This window comes from Bubalus bubalis, chromosome 2 (assembly GCF_019923935.1).
Source record: "Bubalus bubalis isolate 160015118507 breed Murrah chromosome 2, NDDB_SH_1, whole genome shotgun sequence".
Taxonomy (NCBI): Eukaryota; Metazoa; Chordata; class Mammalia; order Artiodactyla; family Bovidae; genus Bubalus; species Bubalus bubalis.
In genome coordinates, this window is record NC_059158.1 from 31,095,695 (window position 1) to 31,123,401 (window position 27,707).

At 42.2% G+C, this 27,707-nt stretch overlaps 1 protein-coding gene across 3 annotated transcripts; it reads right to left on the bottom strand.

Annotated features, from left to right (window-relative positions):
- Positions 1–570: 570 nt before the first annotated feature.
- Positions 571–27,497, bottom strand: ADGRF4 (adhesion G protein-coupled receptor F4). 3 transcript variants are annotated; one of them, XM_044929200.1, is made up of 11 exons: positions 27,312–27,497; positions 18,871–19,071; positions 18,630–18,738; positions 17,346–17,400; positions 14,263–14,414; positions 13,055–13,306; positions 10,210–11,589; positions 7,529–7,570; positions 7,032–7,091; positions 5,811–5,867; positions 571–1,445 (listed from the first exon to the last, which is right to left on the bottom strand). In XM_044929200.1, exons 3-10 carry the CDS (start codon positions 18,714–18,716, stop codon positions 5,820–5,822), a joined length of 2,076 nt encoding a protein of 691 aa, XP_044785135.1. In that variant the 5' UTR covers positions 18,717–18,738; positions 18,871–19,071; positions 27,312–27,497; the 3' UTR covers positions 571–1,445; positions 5,811–5,819. The 3 variants fall into 3 exon arrangements, with proteins under 3 accessions (XP_044785135.1, XP_044785138.1, XP_006076177.3); XM_044929203.1 differs by lacking the exon at positions 18,871–19,071 and adding an exon at positions 20,931–21,111; XM_006076115.3 differs by lacking the exon at positions 18,871–19,071.
- Between the last annotated feature and the right edge of the window lie 210 nt (positions 27,498–27,707).

Genomic DNA, 27,707 nt, shown 5'->3' on the forward strand with positions numbered 1-27,707 from the left:
ATTGAAGAGGAAATTGTGGGAAAGCAGGATATGCTTCCTTCTCTGTTGCCTCTTTAAGTGATGTTGCTTTCTCACTGACTGCTTCCCAGAGATCTTTTAACTCTTTGAAAGCCAATTCCCCTCTCCCTGAGCAGTTGTTGGCTCTTGAAGATTTGGGCTGGGAAACCAAACACTAAGTGAAAGCCACGCCTGCTGTTTGCAATGCAAACTTCTAGCCACACCTCTTTAAGCAATGAATGGGATGTGGGAAGGTGGAAAGAGATGATAAAGTATCACCAAACCACCTAACAAGGGTGAAAAATCTATTTCTCAATGGAGGCATTGAGTTATGCCCAAAGATGAGAATTACCAGGAGGGGAAAAATTCCAAGGAGAATATTAATCTTCAAACTGAGTCGCTCAGGTCTAAGATATCTCTGCCTAAGGTTCACTCTTGGATGCTGGAGTCAGAAAACAAGATATTAATATTTTCAAAAAGGTGGGTGTTTCACTTCTGAAAGCATAGGATTATGCAGGAGATATTGTATGTTCTATTTTGTAATATAATTATTTTAAATAAAGAGACAAAAAAGAAAATAAAAATTTTCATTTTTATTTCTGAAATAACACCCAAAATCGTTTTACATATGTACAGTTGTTTAAACAGACACACACACACTCATGCACACACAAATAATAATAACTACAAGAATTTTTTTTTTCTGCTTCACAAATGAAGAAAGTAAGGTACCAGGGGCAAAATTATTTTACTCAAGGTCTAAAACAGAGCAAAATAGCAAGCACATTGAAAAGTCCTCTTGAGAATTGCCTCGTGGTCCTGTGGTTAGGATTCCACAGTTTCACTGCTGAGGGCCCAGGTTCAAATCCTGGTAGGGGAACTAAGATCCCACAAGCTGCACAACCAGCTCCCCAAAAAAGTCCTCTTTATTATTATTATTATTGTCGCCTATCTTTAGGAAACCTAGCATGCTTTAACTGTCTCCAAAGTAAATAAAGTGTGTTTCCTGCCACCCCATTCCCCACCCCCACCCCCATGCCTATCCCAACCTGCCCCAAACCTGGATCCAGATCCTGACCTCCCAAAGGGCCAGGATCCATGCAGAGACATGGGAGGTTGAGCCAAGGAACCGCAGAGCAAGTCCTTGGGGGTGAAAGGGGATTAAGTCTTAATCTTGCCAACGCTGACCAACAAGCTAGGCTTTTGCAGGTCATGGGTAGATCAAAGAACTCATAAATCCACATCCTTAAAGCCCAGTCACCAAATGCTCTCCTCAATTTTTCCTCGGCAAACCTTCTTACTGAGAGTTCAGGCGTCATTTCTGGCAAGAAGAGAAAGTCTTCCAAGGAAACATGACTGTCCCTCTACATTCCAGCCTGCCTTCCAGCCACCTGCAGGAGTTCAATTCTCCAGCCAGGACCCAGGACTTCCATGAAGCATGGGGCAGCCTAGGCAAAATGATTGACATGCTGGTTAAGTCAGAATAATAGCTGGCATGTATGGACAACTTACCTCCCAGGTGGCTCAGTGGTGAAAAAAAACTCTGCCTGCCAAGTCAGGAGACACAGGTTCGATCCGTGGGTCAGAAAGATTCCCCTGGACAATGAAATGGCAACCCACTCCAGTATTCTTGCCTGGGAAATCACATGCACCGAGGAGCCTGGCAGGCTATTCCATGGGGTTGCAAAAGAGGTGGATACAACAACTAAACAAAAAACAACAAAACCCGATAACTTAATTCGAACCAGGTATTAGTCTATGAATCTTGAGTATGTTGGCTCATTGAGTCCCGAAACCTGAGAGGTATGTACTATTATTAGCTTAATTTTACAGATGAGAAAGTGGAGACACAGAAACATTGAGCAATTTCTTCAAGGTCACACAGTAGGAAGGCTAAACTCCCAGCTTTATTTTTCTGTGCCTTTTGCCTTCTCCATGCCACTCCCACATGCCTAAATTTTCAAGGTCCCCCCTCTCGCCCTTCTGCTAAGTAAGCTTGATCTCTAGAATGACTCAGTCCTCTGAATTTGCAACTTCCTAGGAAAACCTTGGTACTTCTCTCTGGGTATCCTTCTATTCGTCCCGTTTCTCACTTGGAATAGTTTTTTTAAGTGAAGTTTAACCATGAATACGTGGAAGAGATTTCAGAAGAATGGAGGAGCCATCCTAGTGACTCTGAAATCACACTAGGTTAATAACAAGCCCTACTGGGTCTATTGGAGAAGGAAATGGCAACCCATTCCAGTGTTCTTGCCTGGAGAACCCCAGGAACCGGGGAGCCTTGTGGGCTGCCGTCTATGGGGTCGCTAGGAGTCGGACACGACTGAGCGACTTCACTTTCACCTTTCACTTTCATGCATTGGAGAAGGAAATGGCAACCCACTCTAGTGTTCCTGCCTGGAGAATCCCAGGGACAGCGGGGCTTGGTGGGCTGCCATCTATGGGGTCGCACAGAGTCAGACACGACTGGAGCAACTTAGCAGCAGTAGCAGCAGTCCGTATGAATCAGCAGAGGGCGCTGTGCAGCGTTGGCCGCGTGTTAAAAATGCCCTTCCCTTTCCTCCCCTCAGAGAAGGCAATGGCAACCCACTCCAGTACTCTTGCCAGGAAAATCCCATGGACGGAGGAGCCTGGTGGGCTGCAGTCCATGGGGTCGCTAAGAGTCGGACACGACTGAGCGACTTCACTTTCACTTTCCTCCCCTGCTTCCCAGGACGGGGTCCCCCAGTTGGGATGTGGGGAAAACTGCCCTATTTTCACACTGCTGCTGTCCTTCCACAGTCCCAGGGCCTCTCCGAACACATGTCCAGACCTTGCTCCTAATAACAGTCCCACCTGAGGTCCCTGGGGTATGTGGTGTTTCCAACAATGGAGGGCCCCTCCGTATCTCACCTCCGGCCCCTTTTCTGACCCCAAACCCCTTCAGTCTAGGATTTTGTGTCCTGGTTTAAGATCTGAAAAACTGCCTTTGCATTGTGATTAACCCCAGCCTCGACCACGATCCAGCCTTGTGCTCCCCAACTGCCTGTGTCTTGAGCTGTAATTCTGTTCTCAGCCCCCTGACGGGGGACCTGCTTTCTTCTGCTGAAAGACCTTCCCAGGGCTGCCAGCCCTCCATTCTAGACTTGGGAGGATCCCTGGTCATGAACTTCCCATCCTATCCTCTGAGCCTGTTTTGGCTCCAGCGTGGTGCCAGCTGCTGCTTCTGAGGGCTTCTAATTCTTCCTGGGTCCAGATGTAAATAGCAAAGAGACTGCAATTACCAGGAGAATTCAATAGGCCCAGGGTCACCTACTGAAGATGTGCTGAAAGAATGCAATCCTCATCCACCCCCCACTTCACAGGTTCAGAAATAGAGGTTGAAAGCTGAAGAATGAGGTGGTGAGCATTTCTGTGGGGCAAGGTGTTGGTGTGTTTCCACCTCCTTCCTCCATTTCCTCCTGATACTGGCCAAACACTGAGCACCTCTGATTCTCCTAAGTGGTACAGTCCCTGACTTTGTCTTCTACTGGTTGTCTCCAGCTACAGATACAGTCAGCCAGATACGCTGAGCTAGCTAAAGTGGAGACTTCATCTACACCTCTCCTCTAGAATGGTTAGCGATCGTATCCCCAGGTGGCCCAGCCTCCTCCACCCAAGATAGTCTAATACAGGGGTCCTCAACCTCTGACATCTAATGTCTGATGATCTCAGGTGGAGCTGATGTAATAACAATAGGGTTAGGGTTAGGGTTAGGGTTAGGGCTAGGGTTGAATCATCCTGAAACCATCACCACCCTCCGGTCCATAGAAAAAATGTCTTCCACAAAACCAACCCCTGGTGCCAAAAAGATTGGGGACTGCTGGTCTAAGAAGCTTCCCCAAACAGATCAAATTAGAACCTTGATGGAAAGATTGGGCTTCCCTGGTGGCTCGGTGGTAAAGAATCTGCTGCTAATACAGGAGACGTGAGTTCAATCCCTGGTCCAGGAAGATCCCCTGGAGAAGGACATGGCAACCCACCCCAGTATTCTTGCCTGGGACATCCCATGGACAGAGGACCCTGGTGGGTTACAGTCCTTGGGGTAGCAAAAGAGTCAGAAATGACTTACAACAACAATGGAAAGATCAGCTTTACTTGGTCATCTGAACTACCTCTCCTTACTTACTAATCAAGAAATTCTAAAGCACTGTCCACCAGGGAAGATCCCTATGGACTAGGAAATGGACAGAAGTTGGGGGCGTTAGCTCTTCAAAGTTCTACTGAATCCTCCCCTTTAAAGTTCTAAAATTAAAATTCAAACATGAAGGCGATTAACTAAGGGCAATATACCAGTGTTTTCCCCTCTGTTTTCATAGCACCCGGTACATGCCAGTCAATGTATATGAAAGAGCCCCTTCCCTCTTCTGGGCACCACGTGCCAATGTCCACAGCAGCATGACAGCAGGTTTGCGTAATCTCTAATCCAGGAGGGCCCTTAAAGTTTCTTCCAACTCAGAGAGTCTTTCATTCCATGAGATTGTTTCAACCCCTTCCTTTGCCCCATTGCTCAATAGATGGGCCATGATTCAGAAAGGAAAGGAATGTAAAAGAGATTGTGCCTGCTGCTGGGTGGTGTTTAAAAAAAGAGTCTGAGACTCCTTGGTATCCATGCAGAAAGGCAGGACACCTCTCCGAGACAAAAGCACAGCAAGTTCCATCACCCTGCCCACATTCTGCTTTTACCTCTCTGGCTTCAGGCTGCCACTGTGTGACTCATCCTGCCCTACACGACTGACTAATATTTGTTTCCCCCTGATCTCACCTGTGTAGAAATAAGTCTCAGAGAGTGCCTGTGAGTAGGCAGCTGATTTGTGCAACTCCACCCTCATCCCTTTAGGAATGATTCTGAACACCAGCTTCTTTAGGGAGAGACGTGCTTGTTGCTTTGTGATTCCAATCAATTAAGATTTCCTTCTCAACAATGGGGCTGCTGTAAGTGTCTACACTCACTGCACGATGGAATTAAGGTGTGTGTAATCACTGCAGATGGTGACTGCAGCCAGGAAATTAAAAGACGCTGACCCCTTGGAAGGAAAGTTATGACCAACCTAGACAGCATATTCAAAAGCAGAGACATTACTTTGTCAACAAAAGTCCGTCTAGCCAAGGCTATGGTTTTTCCAGTAGTCAAGTATGGATGTGAGACTTGAACTATAAAGAAAGCTGAGCACCAAAGAATTGATGCTTTTGAACTGTGGTGTTGGAGAAGACTCTTGAGAGTCCCTTGGACTGCAAGGAGATCCAACTAGTCCATCCTAAAGGAGATCAGTCCTGGGTGTTCACTGGAAGGACTGATGTTGAAGCTGAAACTCCAATACTTTGGCCACCTGATGTGAAGAGCTGACACATTTGAAAAGACCCTGATGCTGGGAAAGATTGAGGGCAGGAGGAGAAGGGGACGACAGAGGATGAGATGGATGTATGGCATCACCGACTCAATGGACATGGGTTTGGGTGGACTCCAGCAGTTGGTGATGGACAGGGAGGCCTGGTGTGCTGCGGTTCATGGGGTCACAGAGAGTCGGACATAACTGAGCGACTGAACTGAACTGAACTGAAACATCAAGATGTATCCTGTATCAGAATGTGGATGATGACTGCATCCTCTCACTGAGGACAGAAAAAAAAAAAAAAGATGTATTCTTAACATTTGATCAAGTAAACTGAGCTGACGTGGGTTTTAAAGATGTGTGTATTTTCATTTATGTGCTCGGCAATAAAGACGTTTCCATTCTCTGAAAGATATCCCCAGTTCCCTTCCCGAAGCTTCTCCTTGATTTTTTAATACTCACGTCTTATCTTCAACGATTCATTAATTTAGATCCATAGGTTGGGCTTAACGATGCATTCTAAATAGGGAAAAAAATAACACTGATGTCTGTGAAGAATGGCATTGACTGGAATGCACATAGATTTATGTCTATACCTGACTGAAGATAAACATTTAACAATGGAAACATGAAGTACCAGAGTTGACACAGCTACCCTGAATTAAATTATCATATTTCACTGAATCTCACATTGTAAGCAACATCATTATATTTTATGTCTGCGGAGGAAGAACATGAAAAAATAACTTGCCAATTAAGTCATGGCATGCCACTGATTACCCAATGTGTTCCAATTTCAGAAATATGCAAAGGTGGATAAAAAATGCCTGTCTTGGAATTGATGGTCTTTGGCACTAAAAGTCACTCTAAGTACTAGCTGACTGTAAATTCTGACTCTGTATATCTCCAGAGAGTTTTTTGTTTGTTTTAAAAGCAGCTCTTATTGAGAAACTGTTGATTGAGTAAATGACTTCTTTCTCATTAATATAACAATGGTAGCAATTTCAGTTGGTGGTTGATGAGACAGATAACTAGGTCAAAAGTCATCTTCAAAATCTTTAGATACACAGACACTGCAGTTCAAGGGAGTGTGGTTCACTGCAGAAGCCCATGGCAGGAAGAATGCTAATTCTCACAAATTACTGGGTCCCTCTGGTAAAAATCTCATAAGTACTCTGGGCTTTGGTTTCCTTACCTATGAAATGACAAGGGTGGTCTAGTATCTCATTTCTAACTCGTCTTATTTCCAGCTCTGGCATTTTATGAATCTATGGTCTACGCGTTCACATCGTCTCTCTCTCAGTGGTCCAAATGTATTTAGTTGAAATACAACCAGTATGGAAACTTTGCTTTTTTTCTTTTCTCATCATGCTGCAGGGCTTGCAAGATCTTAGTTCCCCAAACCAGGGATCAAACCCAGGCCCAAGTGTGAAAGCATGGAGTCCCAAATACTGGGCCATCAGGGAATTCCCTGGAAACTTTTCTTGAGGGGTATGTTCCAGTGACCCTAAGCTCTAGCAGGATACTTCAAATTTGTTGATTGAAGAAATGAATGAATAAAGGTATGCCCTTATGATTCTGTTTGCTAACAAATCCCCAATATTGAGCTATAGTATTTGTCTCTCTATGACTCTACTGAGAACACAGACCTTCCAGTATTGAGACTGAAAGGGAGAGGCTTACCTCTGCTACCCTTGACTGGCCCTTCAGTGAAGACATCCTCATCCTCAAAGCATCTCGTATCTAAAGAAGCAATGAGAGTGAAGAAATGACAACATCCTCAAGGTCTAGACCTGGGTCCTGAAACTTTGAGGCCAGCAACTCTGGCAGAAGCAGCATCAGATGTTTCAGCACCATGCTTGGAAAATAATGAAACTTGGATAAAAGTTGAGGTGTAATCATAACTAGATTTAGGATTAAGATTAAAGTTCTGGTCATGGTTTCTATTTTTTTCACCGGCTATGTTCAAATATAACCTCCAGTTGACTTAAGAAGGAGCAGGACAAGACAGAGTATGGTTCTTCCCTTTCCACCCGCCAACCCCCTGCAGCTGACACCTTGAACCACCCCACAAACTCAACTCTTCTCCACATCCTCTCTGATCAAGACTGCTTCATCCTCCTGCTCCCCCCAACCACATGGAAAAAACATTTACAGTGAGTGACACAAATTCAAGTTACCTTGTGGTCCATAATGGTTCCAAACAGCAAGATGAAGAACCCCTGTGACAGAATTCAACAAAAGTATGAGGGACAGTTCTGCAGACCATAATCCAGAAGTTATTTTAACACCACTCTTCTAGATTCCTTCAAAGATAGTTATCATATATTAGAAACCTCAGTGTCTACTGATTCTCTTGCACTAATGAGTGTTTTCTTTGAATGGACCTCAAAAAAAGAGGACCACCTTCAAGCTTGTGCATGAGAGTGATTGATATTTCTTGAATGGCTTCAAATGTAGGATAGTTTTCAAACTTATTAAATCTGTTTACTTTCTTCCCAGGTATTAAGGTGGTTGTTCTTACTCATGATGATAGTAACATACACATAAAATTTTGTCATTCAAAGTCACAATCAGGGAAGGTGTCATGGGAAAATGAAATGTATTGTAGTCTACTTTCAGTGGAAAAGTCAAGAAACAGGCAGCTACAGTCTCTAAAACTGGTGAAATAAGTTACTGCATAAAAAAAGAGAGAGAAGTCTAAAGAAACCCATAAGACCAGGGTCTCTTGGAGTTTAAATTATCTGGTCACCTACAAAGTCAGAATAATTGCCAGTCAATTCTTTTAAGTCATGGGAGTTGGGGGTCCAAGGAAAATCTGAATACTGCCACAAGAGTGAAGGGAAGCCTGGTTTCTAAGGATGGTTTCATGGAGAAGAAACACTGATCATAAAACTGAAAATGCTTAATTGTAAGTCACAGAGAACGCTTGTTTTAGAAAAATGGAATGTGTGTAACTAAAGGGAGTCTAGAAATTGTCTTTCCATCGAGAAAATAGAAAGAGAAATGATCCAAAAGAGAAATGCAGAACAAAATTTCCTGGGGTTTAATTAAATTGCAAAGTACAAGTAGGATGAGGTCAGTGGTAATGAGTATAACTTCAAGAGCAGGGGAGATTTATGTGAGTCCAAGAGCTTTTGATCCCACTCCCAAAGAAAACCTTAAGAAAAAGTTTCTCTTTAAAGCAATACAGAGGAAAGAATGAAATAAATGTTCTCCATAGTTATTACGGAGAAGGCAATGGCAAGCCACTCCAGTACTCTTGCCTAGAAAATCCCATGGATGGAGGAGCCTGGTAGGCTGCAGTCCACGGGGTCGCTACAAGTCGGATGCGACTGAGCGCCTTCACTTTCACTTTTCACTTTCACACAATGGAGAAGGCAATGGCAACCCACTCCAGTGTTCTTGCCTGGAGAATCCCAGGGACAGCAGAGCCTGGTGGGCTGCTGTCTATGGGGTCGCACAGAGTCGGACACGACTGAAGCGACTTAGCAGTAGCAGCATAGTTATTAAGAAATTATGAGTAAGATATATAATTGTACTGAGTTGGAATTACTGTAAAGTTGGCTTTATTATTTCACATTAGGTTTTTAAGTAGAGTAATAGTGATATGGAATACTTTGTTGCTTTGTTAAACAGTTATATTTAATTTAAAGCATTGGTCAAAATGTTTTTGAAGATATTTTTCTGAAAAGAAGCAGATAATAAATACTTTAGGCTTTGCAGGCTTTACAGCCTCTGTTCTGACTATCTCACCTTTCCCACTGTAGCACTCAAGCCACCAGAGGCAAAATGTGTGTGTGTGAGGTATATTTCAATAAGACTTTTTCAATAAAAAGATGTGTATATAAGCCCATGTGTAAGGTGTATTTCAATAAAACTATCTACAAACACAGGCAGCAGGCCACAGTTTGCCAGCTCCTGATTTAAAATATATTAAAAATATAAACCTTCTGAGATTTCCCTGGTGGCCCAGTGGCTAAGACTCCACACCACTAATGCAAGGGGTCTGGGTTTGATCCCTGGTCTGGGAACTAGATCCTACTTGCTGCGACTAAGACCCAGAACTGCCAAATAAATAGACGTATTTAAATAAATATATATATATATATAAACTTCCTAAATTTTCTATTACTCATGGGTGCAGAAAGCAGCCTAATGACAGCTTCCTAAAAGTGGCTTAGTAGCCAAGATGAAGTGGAACGACTTTTAGATGGATAATCTTATCAAAGCAAGCATGTCAAGCAAGAAAAGACATTAGAGATCATTTTAGATCCATCTTTATTTTACAGAGGAGAAGTCTGAGGACCAGAGAAAGTGACATTGCTGGGATCCATTTCTGTGAATAACAAATGACATTTATTTTACAGAGAATAGCAGGGAAGGAGTATGAGAATCCCTGACTGATTAACATCCAAAGTGAGTGGCATGGACCATCTCTGCATGCTGTGAAAAATGACTATTATTTCATAGATTGCCTAGACTACTTGAGAAAGCATAAAAATTGTGCTTGTTTTGAGGCATAATACATGCCTCACACATCCCTACCAAAGACTAGTCCTCCATAAGTGAAGGTCAATGTCTCGTCACATTGAAACTTTAGAAAAGACAAAAGGAGATGCCTACCCAATCAGCCTGATCATCGAAATCCAACTGGACAATCAATAGACAGAGAGATGTCACAGATAAATGTCTCTAAGATATGAATGGAAATGGAAGGAATATGTGGTGTTCTGTATTTTTAAACCATAGCCATATTTTGTTGTATAGCCAGAATTATAAGGTAATAATATTTTGTAAATAAAAAGTAGCTAATAGTATCAATAGTATCAGTAAAATAAGTCTCTCTCCCAGAACTTACCTGGAAAGCATTGAGCAGGGCAAAGATTATGTGGAATATCAAGGAAGTGCCTTCTATGAGCGTAGCTATTCCAAAACCCCAGGTCAGTCCCAACAGTGGGGTGAGGATGGCGACATTTTTGCTGATCCTCAGGATTATGGCCACATCTTGAGACTTGGAACTGCCAATAGAGGGCCTCTGAGTGTTGATAGCCACAACCAAAACCACAACGAGATTCACAGCCACAATGACCAAGGCTGGGATGGCAAAGGCTAAAAGGGCTTTGGTGTCATCCCAGTTAAGCCAACAGGCACCACGTCTCACGTAGCCTTTCCCTGGCACTGTGCTAGCCACAGTGGTGGCAGCAATAACCAATGGGCACCCATAGCCAACGGCAAAGCCAATGGCCATCATGCGGGACTTCATCATCCTCCGGAAAACCACCAGCAGTCCATAGATGATGAGCAGGGCTTTGAAGAGCATCCAGAAAAACAGACAGAGGTAGAAAAAGTGGCTAAAAAATGTCACCGCAACACACCAGTTGTAGTCCTGGGCCTTTTTGTTAAAGTTGGAGCCTAAGATGAACCACACATTGGCAGTCAAAAGCGACACAGCTATATTGACAATGCATACATGTCGCATATATGATATGTCCGTCATGACCACCCGGGACCAGACGGTGGCTTCAATCATCAGGCAAAGAATCAAGCTAAGGATGGAGACGCTGAGCCCAATGCAGGTGATGTAGTCCAGGACTTTGTTGTCCACAGATATGGGGGACATGAGGATGGAAAAAGACATCATCACGTTGGTGTAATTACACCGGCATTTCACTCTATTCTTGATGTCCAACTTTGTTTCACAGACATTCTCATCCCACCTCCTTTTCCTGGAGTGCCAGCCAACGCACTGGGCTCTGGCATTCTGGGATTTGTTGATCTTCTCAAAGGTGAATAAGATTTGCTCCAATTTTTCTGGTAAAATCACTGAAAGGACCAGTCCGTTTACCAGCCTGGGAAGACGGGCGTTTTCCAAGTGGGCTTCTTTCAGGACAGCCCCCAAGGTGGGAAAAGCTATACCAACAGCTTGGGATGCATCTGGAGGCAGCTTCCACAGCTCTTGCCTGGGAATTTCTATGATTCCTAGGATACCCTCCACTGTGTTGTTCAAGTTCATGGAGAAACGGAGACTTCTCTCTGAGGTATTGTTGTTGATGGGGAACCCTTTCGTCTGAATGAAGAATTCATCCACAATGTGCTCAGGTTCATTTTGGATGTGGAGTTGCCTCGCAAACCAGTTCACTGACTGCAACAAATCGGAGCTGACATTTTTGTCTGGAATGAAAGCCCAGTTTGGAATGACCGCTGGGTCGAGGATGTGGTTGGCCACCTTGCTGTAGCTCTGCAGTGGAGAAAAGTGGATACAATACTGGGGATGTACACACTGTGGCACAAAGTTGATTTCTAAAACCTCAAGTTTCTAAAGATCAGACGATTTGATATTATTTGACATGTTTCTCTTCAAATTCACTGTTTACTAGAATCTCATACTAGTAGGACTTCAGAGAGAGGAAAAAAATTAGAAATGCTAAAAACAAAATATGATAAAAAGAAATGAAATAAAATAAGATTGAGGGTTGACATATATACACTAATATGGATAAAATAGATAACTGATGATATTGATAACCTGCTGTATAGCACGAGAAACTCTACTTAATGTTCTGTGGTGACCTAAATAGGAAGGAAATCCAAAACAGAGGGGATATATGTATACCTGAAGCTGGTTCACTTTGCTGTACAGCAGAAATTAACACAGCACTGTCAAGCAACTATACCCCAATTTCAAAAAATCTATAAATATAAAGTAAAAAAAATAAGATAAAATAAAATGAAATAAGCAAATAAGATGAAATAAAATGAGATGAACTACAGAGAAGGGTTGCCTGCTTTATTATATGCCCCAGGCAGCATTTCCAACTTCAATTTGTATAACCCAAGTTTTCCATGAGATATTAATGACTGTTTAAGGAGGAAACAGTCCTATGGAAATCCAAGTACAGCACACCATATCCTTATTCTTCCCTCCACCCTTGTGAAGAGTGCCAAAGTTTATTAACACATTTAAAGCTCTATAAAGTCCTGCCATAAGACCTACTTGGCTTCATTTACCCCAGAATTCCTATATCTGCTGTACTACAGATCTCTCTTTTAAGAAACGAAACCTCTGCTAACATTTCTCAGTATAATTACATTTTACAAAAATAAAATTTGGGAAACTTTACAGTAGTCAAAATCTTCCTCACAGGATCATTATGTGATAGTTCCTTGAAAATATTCAGTCTGTACAAAAACCTGTATTGAAAATGTTCTTATTTCTTGAAAGGGGTTTCCCTGATAGCTCAGTTGATAAAGAATCTACCTGCAATGCTGGGGACCTCGGTTTGATTCCTGGGTTGGGAAGATCTGCTGGAGAAGGGATAGGCTACCCACTCCAGTATTCTTGGGCTTCCTTTGTGGCTCAGCTGGTAAAGAATCCGCCTGCAATGTGGGAGACCTGGGTTCAATCCCTGGGTTGGGAAGATCCCCTGGAGAAGGGAAAGGCTACCTACTCCAGTATTCTGGCCTAGAGAATTCCATGGACTGTAGAGTCTATGGGGTCACAAAGAGTTGGATGCAACTGAGTGACTTTCATTTTCACTATTTCTTGAAAACATCCATAAACTAGGAAGAATCCACTCCCAAAACTGAAATGAGTTGTTTTTCTGGTTATGGTAGCTTTTACCCTGAAAACTATTTTGAAACTATTAAAGTGAAAGATTTTGAAACAAAAAACTGTCAGATTTTTGAATGAAATTAACAAATACCTTCATTTTCTCTCGGGTGACATTATCAGACAAATCTGTAGAAATGTTTTTTAGTAACTCCACTATAAATGCAATATTTCCGGACGTTGCTTCTGATGATTTCACAGCATTAATTATGCAGGCATAATCCAGTGGGCAATTCTTTTGGATTCCTTGAGCTACACTCCTGATGGGCTCTGGGGTTTGGTAGTCAAGAATGTGCAGAGTTATAGACGGTGCTGCCACGGAGAGGCGTGATGCACTGTCTGAGTCCTGTTGTAAAAAGATGGTTATTTCACTCAAAAATGATTAAGCACCCAACATGTCAAGGAGATCCAACCAGCTCATCCTAAAGGAAATCAGTCCTGAATATTCATTGGAAGGATTGATGCTGAAGCTGAAACTCCAATACTTTGGGCCACCTGATGTGAAGAACTGACTCATTTGAAAAGACCCTGATGCTGGGAAAGATTGAAGGCAGAAGGAGACAACAGAGGATAAAATTGTTGGATGGCATCACCGGCTCAATGAGCATGAGTTAGAGTAAACTCCAGGAGTTGGTGATGGACAGGGAGGCCTGGCGTGCTCCAGTCCTTGGGGTCACAAAGAGTCAGACATGACTGAGCAACTGAACTGAACTGAACTGAAGTGACAGAGACTGTATTGATACTCCTATTCTAAAAACCCTTGACATTTTAGGAGATGCAGAGACAAATGTGCTTCTACAGGGATGAAGGAGAGGCAGAAGGAAACAGTGGCTAAGTGAAAGGATACAACATAAAATATTTTAATTGAGAATTGTTTTATTCATTGGATTTTTATTCTTTCTGGAACACACACCTTGTCTTCCTTTGGTCAAGTGATTGAAAGTACGAGAAAAAGATATCAAAATGAATTTAACTGTAGACAAATTCAGTTGCTTAATTGATTAGCATAAGAGGTATGAAAATCCATTTTTAAAGCTAAAACTTTAATCTCTAAGTGTTTGTCACTGTCTGAATGAATTTCAGATCTTTTTTTGTTTGTTTGTTTTTGAGTAAAGATTTTGAGAAGGCAAAATAAAGTGGTTGAGAGTTTGGGTGAGGAAGGGATGATAAGAAACAAATTTGAACCCACTCTGCAGAATTCCTCAAGTCCAGATCTGAGACTTATTGTCATGCTGAACAAAAAACATTTAAAATGTTTCTTGTAGAATATGCAAATAAGATGCAAATATGCAAATACATCACCATAAAGAGTGCTTCCACAGAAAGGCTTGTACATGTTTCAGTTGATTTCTGCCACTTGTTTCCATTACAGATAAATCCTATTTCTCCATGAAAGTGCTGAGCACAGGGCTGGCTGCAATTAGAAGAAGTGCTGCAAGGTCCATGGCATTTTTCTTAGAAGAGAGAAAGAGGACTGATTAGCATTTCCACACTTTGACAAGGACATCTAACTCCTTCCTGGGGCTTGGGGGTTGCTTCCCAGAGAAGGCAACCACTAAGACCTGCCAGGCAGACTGTGATATCCAGCTGATATCCAGACAGAGTGAAGAACATGTGAAAAGGAGGGTCATTCATAAAAACTGATTCAGAGTGTCTGAGGGGAGAGTGGCAAGAGATGAGGGTGGGGAGGAAAGCAGGGTCAAGTCCTGAAAGACCTTGGATTCTGTGTTTATATGAGGGTTACCAGGAAACCTGATTCGATTTGTGAAAGATAATTAACGATGCATGGAGCAGGAGTTAGTAAACTTTTCTGTAAAGGACCAGGTAAATAGAGTTGCCAGATAAAATACAGGTTAAATGCCAGTTAAATGTTGGTTTTGTTTTCAGATACACTCAATTCCCATTTGCAGCAGTTACAATCTATAAAGTCACTGCCACAAATGCTGAATTAGTGAATACGTAACCATCACTTCTAGGAGAAATACAAGATTAGGTTCCTATAAGCTTCTGCTCACAACATTGTCACCAACCAATCAATATATCACTATATAAGCTTGTTTTGTGTGTTTGCATTTAAAGACATCTTATTTAATATATGCTTTTGATTCACTGACATTGAACTCACAGCCAAGGGTACTATAACTCGTGACAACATATTAACAAAGCTTATCCAGCACATATATTTTCCCCATCAGGCACATCACAACCCTCTTAGGCACACTATACATCACCTTGGAACTATATTTGGGGGCGATTTTAAACAGCAAAATCACCAGCTAAAAACAAAACCACAAAACACGTGACACTACATAGACCACAAAAAACACTTGTTTATAGTAGGAAGGTCAAGTGCCACCTCATTCAACTGAGAACATGCACCTTGGCTGACCATTTTTCTGTTATTCTGTGCATGTCTGTTAATAATTCAGAGAGCTCTGTGAGTGCTGATTTGGAGAAGATGCAAACACAGAATCCACAAATAAAGAGAACTGACTAAAAATGTTCAGTGAAACAGTGGATAATTTTTCATTTATGTATAACCCATGAAATATCACTCATGGCTTATCTGAAATTTAAATTTCACCAGACATTCTATGTCTTTGCTAAATATAACAAAGCTGGCCAGAGAGTAAACATTTCAGCTTTGAGGGCCATATGGTCTCTGTCACAAATACTCGGCTCTGCTTAGTAGCATAAAAGCAATCAAAGACCATGTGTGAATGAGTGAGCATGGCTGGATTTCAATAAAACTTTATTCAAAAAAACTGGCGGCAGCCTAATTTGGCCCAGGAGGAGAGTGGATTGACTTGATGAAGCTGCTGAAGTATTCCCAGGAAGAACTGCCTTCAGATAGCAGCAGGGCAGTAGGAAGAAGTAGATGATACTGAGAACTATCAAGGTATTGAAATAAATACAAACTGAAGTGCCCTATTGGCTGTGAGCCAAAGAATATTGATGACAAATATTTATTACTCGGACAGGAGAATAGAAGCAGGTTGTTTTGCATCTTTCTTTGACATCCACCCAAGTGTATCTATTGTTGCAATTTATTTAAGCCAAGTGCATTTCAATTCCCTCATTCATATAGTTTGGAGGTAATGCCATATTCTTGTTACAAACATTGAATGAGACAGCATCTTGTACAGCACTTGGGTCAGTGTTGTCGTAAATGTTCAATGCATATTAGATACATTTCTCTCCTCTTTCCTTTCTTAGCTCCAAATCTGTATAGATTTGTATTTGCCCCCAGAAATATACTTGGCCATGACTGTGCAGATTCCAGTAATCTACGTGGATGAGAACCGGAGGATTTCACTATCTTACTTCTCATGATGATTCCACAGTTTGTCTCTCACTTCTCCAGAGTAACCAGTCTTGCCAGTTCCGTTCAGTTCAGTCGCTCAGTTATGTCCAACTCTTTGCAACCCCATGGACTGCAGCACACCAGGCTTCCCTGTCCATCACCAACCCCTGGAGCTTGCTCAAACTCATGTCCATTGAGTTAATGATGCCATCCAACCATCTCATCCTCTGTCAATCTCACCAACATGATACCTATTACATCACTGAATAGATAGCTCAGCCTCAGAGTGCTACATGCTTTTAAGAACCTTGAAAGTATCTTTGAATGAAGGAATGAATGATCCTGTCCTCTTCACTCTTCTGCCTCTTGTTAGCTCATTAGTTCAGATTTCCCTTTTGAGTTTTAAAAGGGACTCTCATCTACTATTCTTGGAGAAGGTAATGGCACCCCACTCCAGTACTCTTGCCTGGAAAATCCCATGGATGGAGGAGCCTTATAGACTGCAGTCCATGGGGTCGCTAAGAGTTGGACATGACTGAGCAACTTTGCTTTCACTTTTCACTTTCATGCATTGGAGAAGAAAATGGCAACCCACTCCAGTGTTCTTGCCTGGAGAATCCCAGGGATGGGGGAGCCTGGTAAGCTGCAGTCCATGGGGTCGCTAAGAGTCGGACATGACTGAGCGACTTCACTTTCACTTTTCACTTTTATGCATTGGAGAAGGTAATGGCAACCCACTCCAGTGTTCTTGCCTGGAGATCCCAGGGATGGGGGAGCCTGGTGGGCTGCCATCTATGGGGTCGTACAGAGTCAGACACAACGGAAGCAGTTTAGCAGCAGCAGCAGCTCATCTACTGTTCTAGAACATGTATGAATATCTGCCAACTTGTTTCATTGATTATGCCGTGGGTAATAGTATAATTGCAAGAAAATCTATTGATGATGTTTAACATTTAGAACTTATTTGAGATTGTTATTCTGTGTGAAAACTTGTGGTCTGGGGATTGATCTGCAATATCCATGCCCTTCCTTTATTCTGCCCAGGCTTCAAATGGAAGAAGACTGTTCTGTAGCTACATACCTTGAATTCTTCCAGTCTTGGGTTTTCTTTCAGGACCCTGAAGTTTATCTCCATCCTGTAAAACATAAATTCTCAAAGGTTTTCTTTACAGTGGGACTCTTCTCTCTCATCTCAACTTAGAGACTCCATGTGAATATGAAGAGAAAATGTGTTCAGGACTAGAAAGAAAATGGCATTTGATATTGCAGGAATTTGCTGAAGGGATGTGAGCCCTGGCAGAGAACATGCTGCCCCCAGTGAAGGCTAGAAACTGGGTGTGGTCACATAGGCTCTGAAGGTCAGGGGATTGGGTACATCTGTTGGAAAGCTTAAGGACCCATGGAGAGCACAGTGGCAACAATTAGAGCACTAAACTGTTCTTTGCTTGTATTAACTGTAGCTATGATAGGGAACTAATATGGTCCACCGGATACACAGAGAAAGAAGTGAGAAGATACTAGGAATGAGTGCTAGGTTGCAATAATAGAATCTTTTTGTAGCTATGTTGCTGTTGTTAGTTGCTAAGGGTGTCCAACTCCTTTGCAACCCCATGAACTGTAACCTGCCAGGCTCCTCTGTCCATGGGATCTCCCAGGCAAGAATACTGGAATGGGTTGCCGTTTCTTTCTCCAGGGGGACCTTCTTGACCCAGGGATCAAACCCGAGTCTCCCTAGTAGTTCAGTGGTTAAGAATCCACCTGCCAGTGCAGAAGATATGGGTTCAATCCCTGGGATTGAGAAGATTCCCTGGAGAAGGAAATGGCAACCCACTCTAGTATTCTTGCCTTGGAAATCCCACGGACAGAGGAGCCTGGGGGGTTACAACCCATGGGGTCACAAAAGGGTCAGACACAACTTCCTGACTAAGCACCTTGTAGCTATAAAGGACTGTAAAAATCTAAAAGAGGAAAAGACACTCTTCGTGTTATGGTAAGGAAATTAAGACCCAGAGAATTGAAGCAACTTGTGCGGCTAACAGATAAACTTAAGGTTTGAACCTAAATTGCTTGACCGCCAAGTTAGTGCTTCTGCCTCTCAAGAGTTGCCTGTCTACATACTCCATGGCTTGCAAAGTGGTTTTTCTACTATACTGTCGCACCCTGTGACAATAATATGGTACCGTCACAAGCCCCAGCCAACTCTCAACATTTCATTGTCCCTTTCTTTAGAAAGTTGCCATCAGAAAGGGTAACATTGTAATCATTTGAAAATTTCTTTGAAATGACATGTTATTTATCATAAATTAATCATCTCAGAGACCTGATTGATTTCTCTTGGGACCACATAAGAATTAATCAAACTTACTTTTGCGCGGATATGGAATCTACTCTGAGAATATTCTGTGGCCAAAAATAATATTAAACAGCAAATCGTGGTTGCCTGGGACTTCATTTTCACACAAGAAGATCTTCACCTGCAATAGACAAGGGTGGATCGAGCTGAAGATGACAATACCACATAACTAACCTAATATTTAGTCAGCTAACCAACCACTGAGTTCGCAGCAAAGGTAAATTTCCTTATGCTCCAATGGAGATACACTCACTCTTATCCATTTAGGCTCCCGAGGCAAACTGTGTCCCGAAGCAGACAAAACTCAAGGATCTTGGATAAAGCCTTCCTAGTTGGAGTCAAGACCAAGAGGGACTTTCACGACACCACTGTGCCCTTTGCCGAGATGACGATCCACGGGCACTTATAGGAAGGCTTCCAAGTTGTCTTTTAGTTTAAAATTGTCTTTGAGCGCCTAACCAATGAACAGAGGGAAAGTATGTTTTGACTTATACCATCATCTTGTAGAACAAGTCTGAGCAGGGGAAAGGGAACATGGCAAAATGACAGGCAAAGTCGGTAATGGATTTGCATAGGTGTTGAAATAGAACTGTGGAATTCACAGTCTTATAGTGTGGGCAGAAAGAAGTTTTCACGTAGGCAACCAATCGGTGGATGGGCACAGAAGGCAGTTTTCAGTATCAATATTGTTTAGGATAGATTTTTAACTGATCCTCACAAAGAGAAGTAACAGAAGTACCAGTATGAGTTGTCTTAAAATAACTGTATGTTTTACATATAATTCTCCTGTAACTTTCAAGATGATGCTTTTGAACTGTGGTGCTGGAGAAGATTCTTAAGAGTCCCTTGGACTGCAAGGAGATCAAGCAGTCAATCCTAAAGGAAATCAGTCCTGAATATTCATTGGAAGGACTAATGTTGAAGCTGAAACTCCAATACTTTGGCCACCAGATGCAAAGAACTGACTCATTAGAAAAGACTCTGATGCTGGGAAAGATTGAAGACAGGAGGTGAAGGGGATGACAGAGGATGAGATGGTTGGATGGCATCACCAATTTGATGGATATGAATTTGAGCAAACTCTGTGAGTTGGTGATGGACAGGGAAGCCTGGTGTGCTGCAGTCCATGGGGTCACAAAGAGTCTGACATGACTGAGTGACTGAACTGAACTGAGCTTTCAAGAATTTTTTACCATAACCCAATAATAAACAGATCTTACATTGTGACTCAGTGTGTACTGACAAAAATATGTGTCTATAAAGCTATCTCTATATAAACATTTGAAAATAAATAATTTTTATATTTTAAAAACTTTTATGTTAAAATACTATTCTTCCTATCTGCAAGCAAGACATTCTGATATAGTCACAATTTTTGTCTTGTATTCCACTTTATTCTATCTGACATTCTCTCAAAAATTGGTTGCTACCCACTAAATTGAATTCACAAACCTCTAATGGATGGAACCTGCAATCTGAAAAACAGAAATATAGACTATAAGATTCATTTTCCTTGTCAAGTCAAAAATTGTTCACTTCTGCTGAATTGGTCATCTTGATCCTTTCTCTTTGCTATTCCTCACAATCTGATCACAATCTCCTTCCCCAGGTACACTTCTCAGGCAGAAAAGATATCTACATTCAGAACCAAAGAATAAGACTGATGGGTGAGTGCGATTCTCCTGTACCTGGAGAACATTGTTTGAAATGCACAGTTAAATGATCAAAGTCAAGCCAAAAGGAGGCATTTATAAATAATAATGCCTGCTGTCTAAGGCTTCAGGTGAGAGGCCACTCTCATTCTTCATTATTTTCATTATAGGAATCCTGCTTATAGCTAATCTTGCTGAAAGAAAGTCAAGGGTTTAGCATAGTGACATGATGTGATTTATGGAATCCAAAAATATTCCCCAACCAATGCTAGGGCCTCCAAGGCCACAGTTCCAAAAAATGTTCAAGGAATAGATAGCCCAATAACCATGGCATTTTCTGTAGATCATTATGCTCTTTGTGAAAGACTATGAAATGATGTATTTTATATATTCATATAAACTAAGAAAAATTTTACTGGCATAAATATTTATGCAATATGAAATCATAAGCATACACATAAGGAGCACAAATTTTGAACTAAGCATTCTTGGTTAGTTTGAGGTTAATTTGCTACTTAATCATTCATGTTATCATTGTCTGGTATGTGCAACCCACATACCACTTGGTAGGATAATTATATGGTAAATTTCCTTCAGTTACTACAAATGCTGGGAGATACTGTTTAATGATATTACTCAAGAGAAGTCATAGCATTCTCACTTGTGTCCAGTTTGACGATGGGGATGAGTCAGATGGATAGATGTTTTTAGGTTAGTTCCAATTGGCTTGTTTCTCTTCTCACCAGAAGGAGTTAGATGGAATCCCTTCCATCAGAATTCAGATGTTGGCTGAGGCCAAAAGCTAGAGTGCTCTGCAGAGCAGTGGGGAAAGCTTAAGACCCCTGAGAATGAGGAATTAAAAAATAATAAGCACTGCCAACATAATCTATAATCAGAGGTTGATATTGTACAGAAGAGAATGGAGGAAACACGTTCTCTTAATCATTGGTAAAGACTTGACGGGGGAGTCTCTGCTGGCTCAGACAGTGAATAATCTGCCTGCAACACAGGAGACCTGGGTTTGATCCCTGGGTTGGGAAGATCCCCTGGAGAAGGCACTAGCAACCCACTGCAGTACTCTTGCCTGGAGAATTCCATGGACAGAGGAGGCAGGCGGGCTACATTTGTCCATGGGGTTGCAAGAAGTCAGATATGACTGAGCGACTAACACACACAAAACCTTGACAACTAGAGCAAACTTTGAGTTTGTGTAATACCAAGCTGAAAAATTTATGGAAGTACAAATAAAATGCCTCTCCAAGGCCTAGCACAATGTCTACAAATAGTAAGATTCTCTTTGAGGTTTTAACACTCATATCTTATCCTCAGTGATTCATTAATTTAAATCCATTGGTTGGGCTTAATGATGCCTTCTAAAAGGGAAAAAAATAACAGTGAAGACAATATGAGAAATGACATGGACCAAAATGCACATATATTTATATTCATGTCCATGCCTGACTAGAGATAAACATGTAAAGATGGAAACAAGAAAGTACCCAAATTGACATTGCTACACTGAATTAAATTATCATGTTTCATTGACTCCAACATTGTAAGCAACATCATTCATTATTTTCATGTCCACTAAGAAAGGAAAAGAAAAAAAGCTTGCCTATTAAACTACGACATGCCACTGATTGTACAATATATTCCAATTTCAGAAATGTTGAAAGGTTAGAAAAAAAATGCCTATCTTAGAACTGATGAACTATGGCACTATAAGAGGGGCTTCCCAGATGGTTCAGTGGCGAAAATATATATATAAGCCTGCAGGAGCTGCAGGAGACTTGGGTTCAACTCCTGCATCAGAATATTCCCTGAGTAGGAAACGGTAACCCACTCAGATATTCTTGTCAGTATAATCCCATGGAGAGAGGAGCCTGGAGGGCTACAGTCCATGAGGTCTCAGAGTTAGACATGACTGAGCTCTCACGTACGCAGCACTAAAAGTCTCACTCAGTACTAGCTGACCATAAATTCTGACGCTGTGTGTGTCCAGAAAGCTTTTTATTTGTTTGTTTCTAAGGAAGCAGCTCTTCTTGAGAAACTTGGTTGAGTACATGATTTCTTTCTAATGAGTATAACAATGATGGCAATTTCAGTTTTTACTTTAAAAGATAGCTAGGTCAAAACTCATTCTCAAGCTCTGTAAATACTCAGATACTTCAATTCAAGGGAGTGTGATTTTCACTGAAAAAGCCCAAAGCTAGGAGACTTCTAATTCTCAGGAATTGCTGGATGGCTTTGGGCAAATCTGACAAATGTTCCATGCCTTGGTTTCCTTACCTTTGAAATGACACGGTTGGACTAGAATCTCATTTCTAACTCATGTCTTATTAGAAAGCTCTAGCATTTTTTTTTTTTAATTTAAGGTTCTTGGGTTCACATTGTTTCATCTCAATGGTCCAAATCTCAAGTTGAAATGCAACCAATATGGAAAATTCTTTTGAGGGGTATATTTATATAATTTAATTCCTGAAAACATAACAGTCAACTCTCTTGAGGCAGCACAAGCCAGCTCTAGCCCAGTAGCAGACTAACGCTGCAATCATGTATATTTATCATGGGATGGATGCATATTATCCACCATCAGTTGGGCAACAATTTGTCCCAGGCATCAAAAGGTAACGAGAAAAAGGATGGAAGAAAAACAACACTGGGGGCTTTTATATACTTAAGCTGCTGCTAAGTCACTTCAGTCGTGTCCGACTCTGTGCGACCCCAAGGACTGCAGCCTACCAGCCTCCTCTGCCCATGAGATTTTCCAGGCAAGAGTACTTAAATGTTCTACAAATTCAGGAAATCTCTCTGCTTTGCTCTTAGTAGGCAAACAATACAGAATTTGGTGTCTAATGGATTTTGCCAAGGCATTCTGGTCTCATAGAAGAGCAGGGGGGGTCCATGGTCAAGTCCATTTGGGAATCACTGCATTCCAGCACCACCACCACCACCCACCCCTCACACACACAAGCTTTCATATAGCAAAGTCCCGAGAGTTCTTGAAGTGATAAGACTGTCACCCAGGTTTTACCAAATTTACTCCATCATCAAAAGTGCCTTGGGTGCATTGAAAGCTGCTATCCAAAGACAGTATGCTATTTGGGAACACATTAATCTCCCCAGATTTGAGCTTCCCATGCCTTTGTCAGACCCCTACCCCATGCTACCACCAGGGACTTCCCTGGTGGCTCAGATGTTAAGGGGTCTGCCTGTAACGCGGGAGACCCTGGTTCAATCCCTGGGTCAGGAAGATCCGTGGAGAAGGAAGTGGCAACCCACTCCAGTATTCTTGCCTGGAAAATCCAATGGATGGAGGAGCGTGGCAAGCTACAGTCTGTGGGGTCACAAAGAATCGGACACGACTGAATTACTTCACTTCACCCCATGCTAGTCCTGTGCTAATTCCTTTAATTCACTCAAATTGTGATGCAGAGTAGCCCAGCAGAGGGTGATAGTCCTGGTTAGCACATCCTGAAAGCAGGAGGCAGTGTAGGGTCATCTTTAGTCCAAGAAATAAGCCAGAATTATCCTGAAACTCGAGATGATGCTCGGAGTAGAGAGGGAAGGGAGGCAGGCACAGATACACGGCAGTCAGAAGTTTGGGATGACCGCAGGGAGGGCAAGAGAGCCTCAGAAATGGAGAATAAAAAAGAGGAAAAGAAAGATGCAAAAGAACTCTCACCAGAGGCCATCTTCGGTAATTAGGTAAATAAATAGCTTCTGATTTACAAAGAAACTCCCTCCAGCTTCTATACTAGTCACCCAATAAAGGCAACTCCACACTTTGTCCCAAAGTATCCAGAAGGAGATTTATTTCAGAGATAAAAGCAACAATCAGGGGACTTCCTTGGTGGTCCAGGGTTAAAACTTCACCTTCCAGTGCAGGGTCTGTGGGTTTGATCCCTAACCAGGGATCTAAAATCCCCCAAGCCTCTCGGGCAAAAAAACAAACAAAAAACAGAAACAGCATTGTAACAAATTCAATAAAGACTTTAAAAATGGTCCACATCAAAAAACTCTTGAAAAAATAAAATTAAAAAAAAATAAAAGCAACAAGCAATCTGGAATGGCAGCTTCTCAGGAACTAGAAAATTTCCAATTACTCCTCCTTATTCCCGCAACCCAACTCTCTGTGCATCCTCATAGAGGTGTGAATCACCTCCTTTTGCTTTTCACTTAATAATAAGCAGCAGTTCTAGGTGGCTGAATGGAAGCCAAGCTCCCTGCTCTGACATGGTGATTACTTTGGAGAGAGAGAGAGAATACAGTGTTTGCAGCCTTCAGAGGCTTAAAGGAAAATGCAGCTGCACTCAAAAGTCCCAGAGGGACTGCATCTCAGGATTTAACTTGCTGGAGAATTCACAGCCATAGGCACCTCGCACACCATTCACTGCCTGTGCTCTGAGCCCTAAGGACATGGGGTCAGCACTGGGCTTAAAGCTTTTAGCCCCAGAACCCTAGAGAAAATAGACTGCACATTGTGGGAAACTCAGGTTATCATTACTTAGGAGGTAAACATAGAAGGGCATTTCTCCGTCCCCAGCATCCAGCACAGCATAAGGTGTATAATAACCTCAGTAAATATTTGTTGGAGAAATGAATAAAAGAGTGAATAATGCCAGCTTCTGATGTTTTTGTTTTAAAATCACAAGATCATTCTCCCTAGGTGGAAGGGAGGTCCAAGAAGCAGGGGATATATGTATGCACATGGCCGATTCAATTCATTGTACAGCAGAAACTAGCACAACACTGTCAAACAATTATCTACTTTCAGTTGCTCAGTCATGCCTGGCTCTTTGCGACCCATTGGACTGTATCCCTCCAGGCTCCTCTGTCCATGGGACTTTCCAGGCAAGAATACTGGAGTAGGTTGCCATTTCCCTCTCCACAGGATCTTCCCGACCCAGGGGTAGAACCCTTGTCTCCTGAGTCTCCTGCATTGCAGACAAATTCTTTACCTGTTGAGCCATTGTGCAAGCCTGCTAAAGCAATTACACTCCAATAAAAATAAATTAATTCAATGATTAATTAACAAATAAAATCACAAGATAACTTTCCTCTCTTAGCAGAACAGATGAGCATACTTGCAATGCTAGATAAACTTCAGTTCAATTCAGTCGCTCAGTCGTGTCTGACTCTTTGTGACCTCGTGGACTGCAGCACGCCAAGCTTCCCTTGGATAAACTTGGAACCTGGTAATGTAAGTTGAAATGCACCCAGTCTAATGGACCGCCTCTTTGCTATACTACGTGGAGCCTTATGTAAAGAAAGGTTTTGAGGTCTCATCTAGTTTCAGTAGGAAACTGTGGGCTGCCAGATTAGTGATGTCTTCCACAAGTATGACAGTGCAAGTGTCTTTCCACACTGTCGCCACCAAGTCGGGAATCACAAAATACTGTTTCCCTGGACGGACCTAGAAGGTCCTGGCTATGTTTAAACACCATCTTCTAACTGTCCCATCTTCCCTGAACCTGGAACTGAGTTTCTGAACGCGTTGGAATTCAAAAATACAGTCAGCCTTCGTGGGTCCTGGAACTGTTTCTGATACTAGATGTTAGACGGTGTTGGAGCAGGTGACTCACACAGGCTCAGGCGCTCCCCGCCTGTCTGAACATGATGAGTGAGGGCTGGCATCAGGACTTGCCAAGAAAATAATAGGAAGTGCAACCTGGGAACTGTAGGCGCAGTCAGGCGGGGAGGAATGCAAGGAAATGTGTGATCTCTCAAACCTCTTCATGCAAAACGCTCGGAGGTGAGCTGCCTGAGAATGTTTGTTAACTCCCTGGACACTTTCCCAAAGCGTTGCGCTCCACTGAACTTCACCCCAAGGTGAGAGGAAGAGAAAACTCATTTTCAAACCTTCTAGATGGCACCTCACTGCATACTCCTCAGCCAATCCCACTGGTGGGAAGGATCAATTCAGAAAGGTTAACTGGAGGGTGAGTTCAGTGATCCACATTTTGTTGTGTGTGTGTGTGTGTTGCTCCCCTCAGCTTAATCTCCTGTCTATCCCACTAGGATAATTAAGACTCTGATTATTTAGCCAGATGGCAAGTTGTTTGTGTGTGTCTTGGCCTTGATATAGAATATATTCAGTCTCTCTTACGGGTTCTCCCTTGCCATGGATGAGTTGATTCATAGGGAGCCTTGAGGGAAGAAAAAGATACGAAAGATTTGCTAGTAGAAACATCTCATCCTAGATTATTTTAGATGGCGTCCAGCCCGGGCCTTTGTAGTTTAGCATCTTCTCTGAAAATTGCAGTCTGGATTCAAATTCTGTTAAGTCTGAATAATCACATCATCTCAGAATTGGAAAGCTTCCAGCATCTCACCAACTATCTTGATACTTACATGATGTTAAAGAAATTGATAAGACAGGCAATTTCCCTGCTTCATGAAGAAAGTTCCCTGGAGGGTTGACACTTAAGGAAAAAAAATAGCATCTTAAGATGCACACTTTAGAGGTTCCAGAATTGTCCTCAAAGTATAAGGAATATATACCATCAAATGACATAGTATTGGCCAAAAAGGAGGGTGAGATGCCTTTGCAAAAAGGTTTCAGCAGTTCAGTGGAGGAAATGTTTCCCGTTTAAGGGCAGCTTTGTCAGTCCCACTAAAAGAAGAAGCTACTAAAGCATGCTTCATTTAAAAAAAAAAAAAGAAGAAGAAGAAAGAAAGAAAACATCTAGCTTTACACTCAGCCTAAATAAGGGAATTGAAAGCTAGTTTTCTCATCCAATTATCAAGCAAGGGAGACTATTGGAAAACAGAGGATTTAATTGCCATTTTCAGCCCTAGGAGTGAGCAATTTAGAGCAAATGACAAATGACTTTTTAAAAAGAAACCAATGTAAAAGAGACTGAGGAAATACTCCAGACTTGAGTTAGCCAATCTCTAAGTAATGGGAGGGAAGTTTCCTGCAGAGTCAAGCATTCCAGAAAATACCATCATAAATCACACATCTTCCCCACTCTGGGATATGTCTAACGACAATCCTGTCTGCAGCAGGAAAAGGCGCTGGTGTGGCGTGTGTACTCACGGCATCCAGGAAATCCCGCAGCCCAGCAGGGGGTCGGCGCTAGGCTTCCCCCCAGGGTGCCCCACCATCACTGTGTCCGCCCTGGCACCCCCCACGATGTCAGCGGCTGTGATCTGCCTTCTCCATGTTTGAAAGGAAGCCGAGGAGGCCCTGGTGCTCACTAGCCTCTGTGAGAAGCCGATGAGAACTGTGAACCTGCCCTGGGTTTCGAGGCTTGTGTAAGTCTGTGATTCACTCCTCAGTGGGTCGGTCAAACACGCCTAAGAGAAATTACAGGTTCCTCTCGTCTGAAACAAATCCATTAAAATGAGTCAGTTGTTTGTCCTTTCTTTCCTCCTCTTTATCTCAGATAATCACAGGAGACTGTGGCACCTACTGCATTGGGGTGATGAGAAC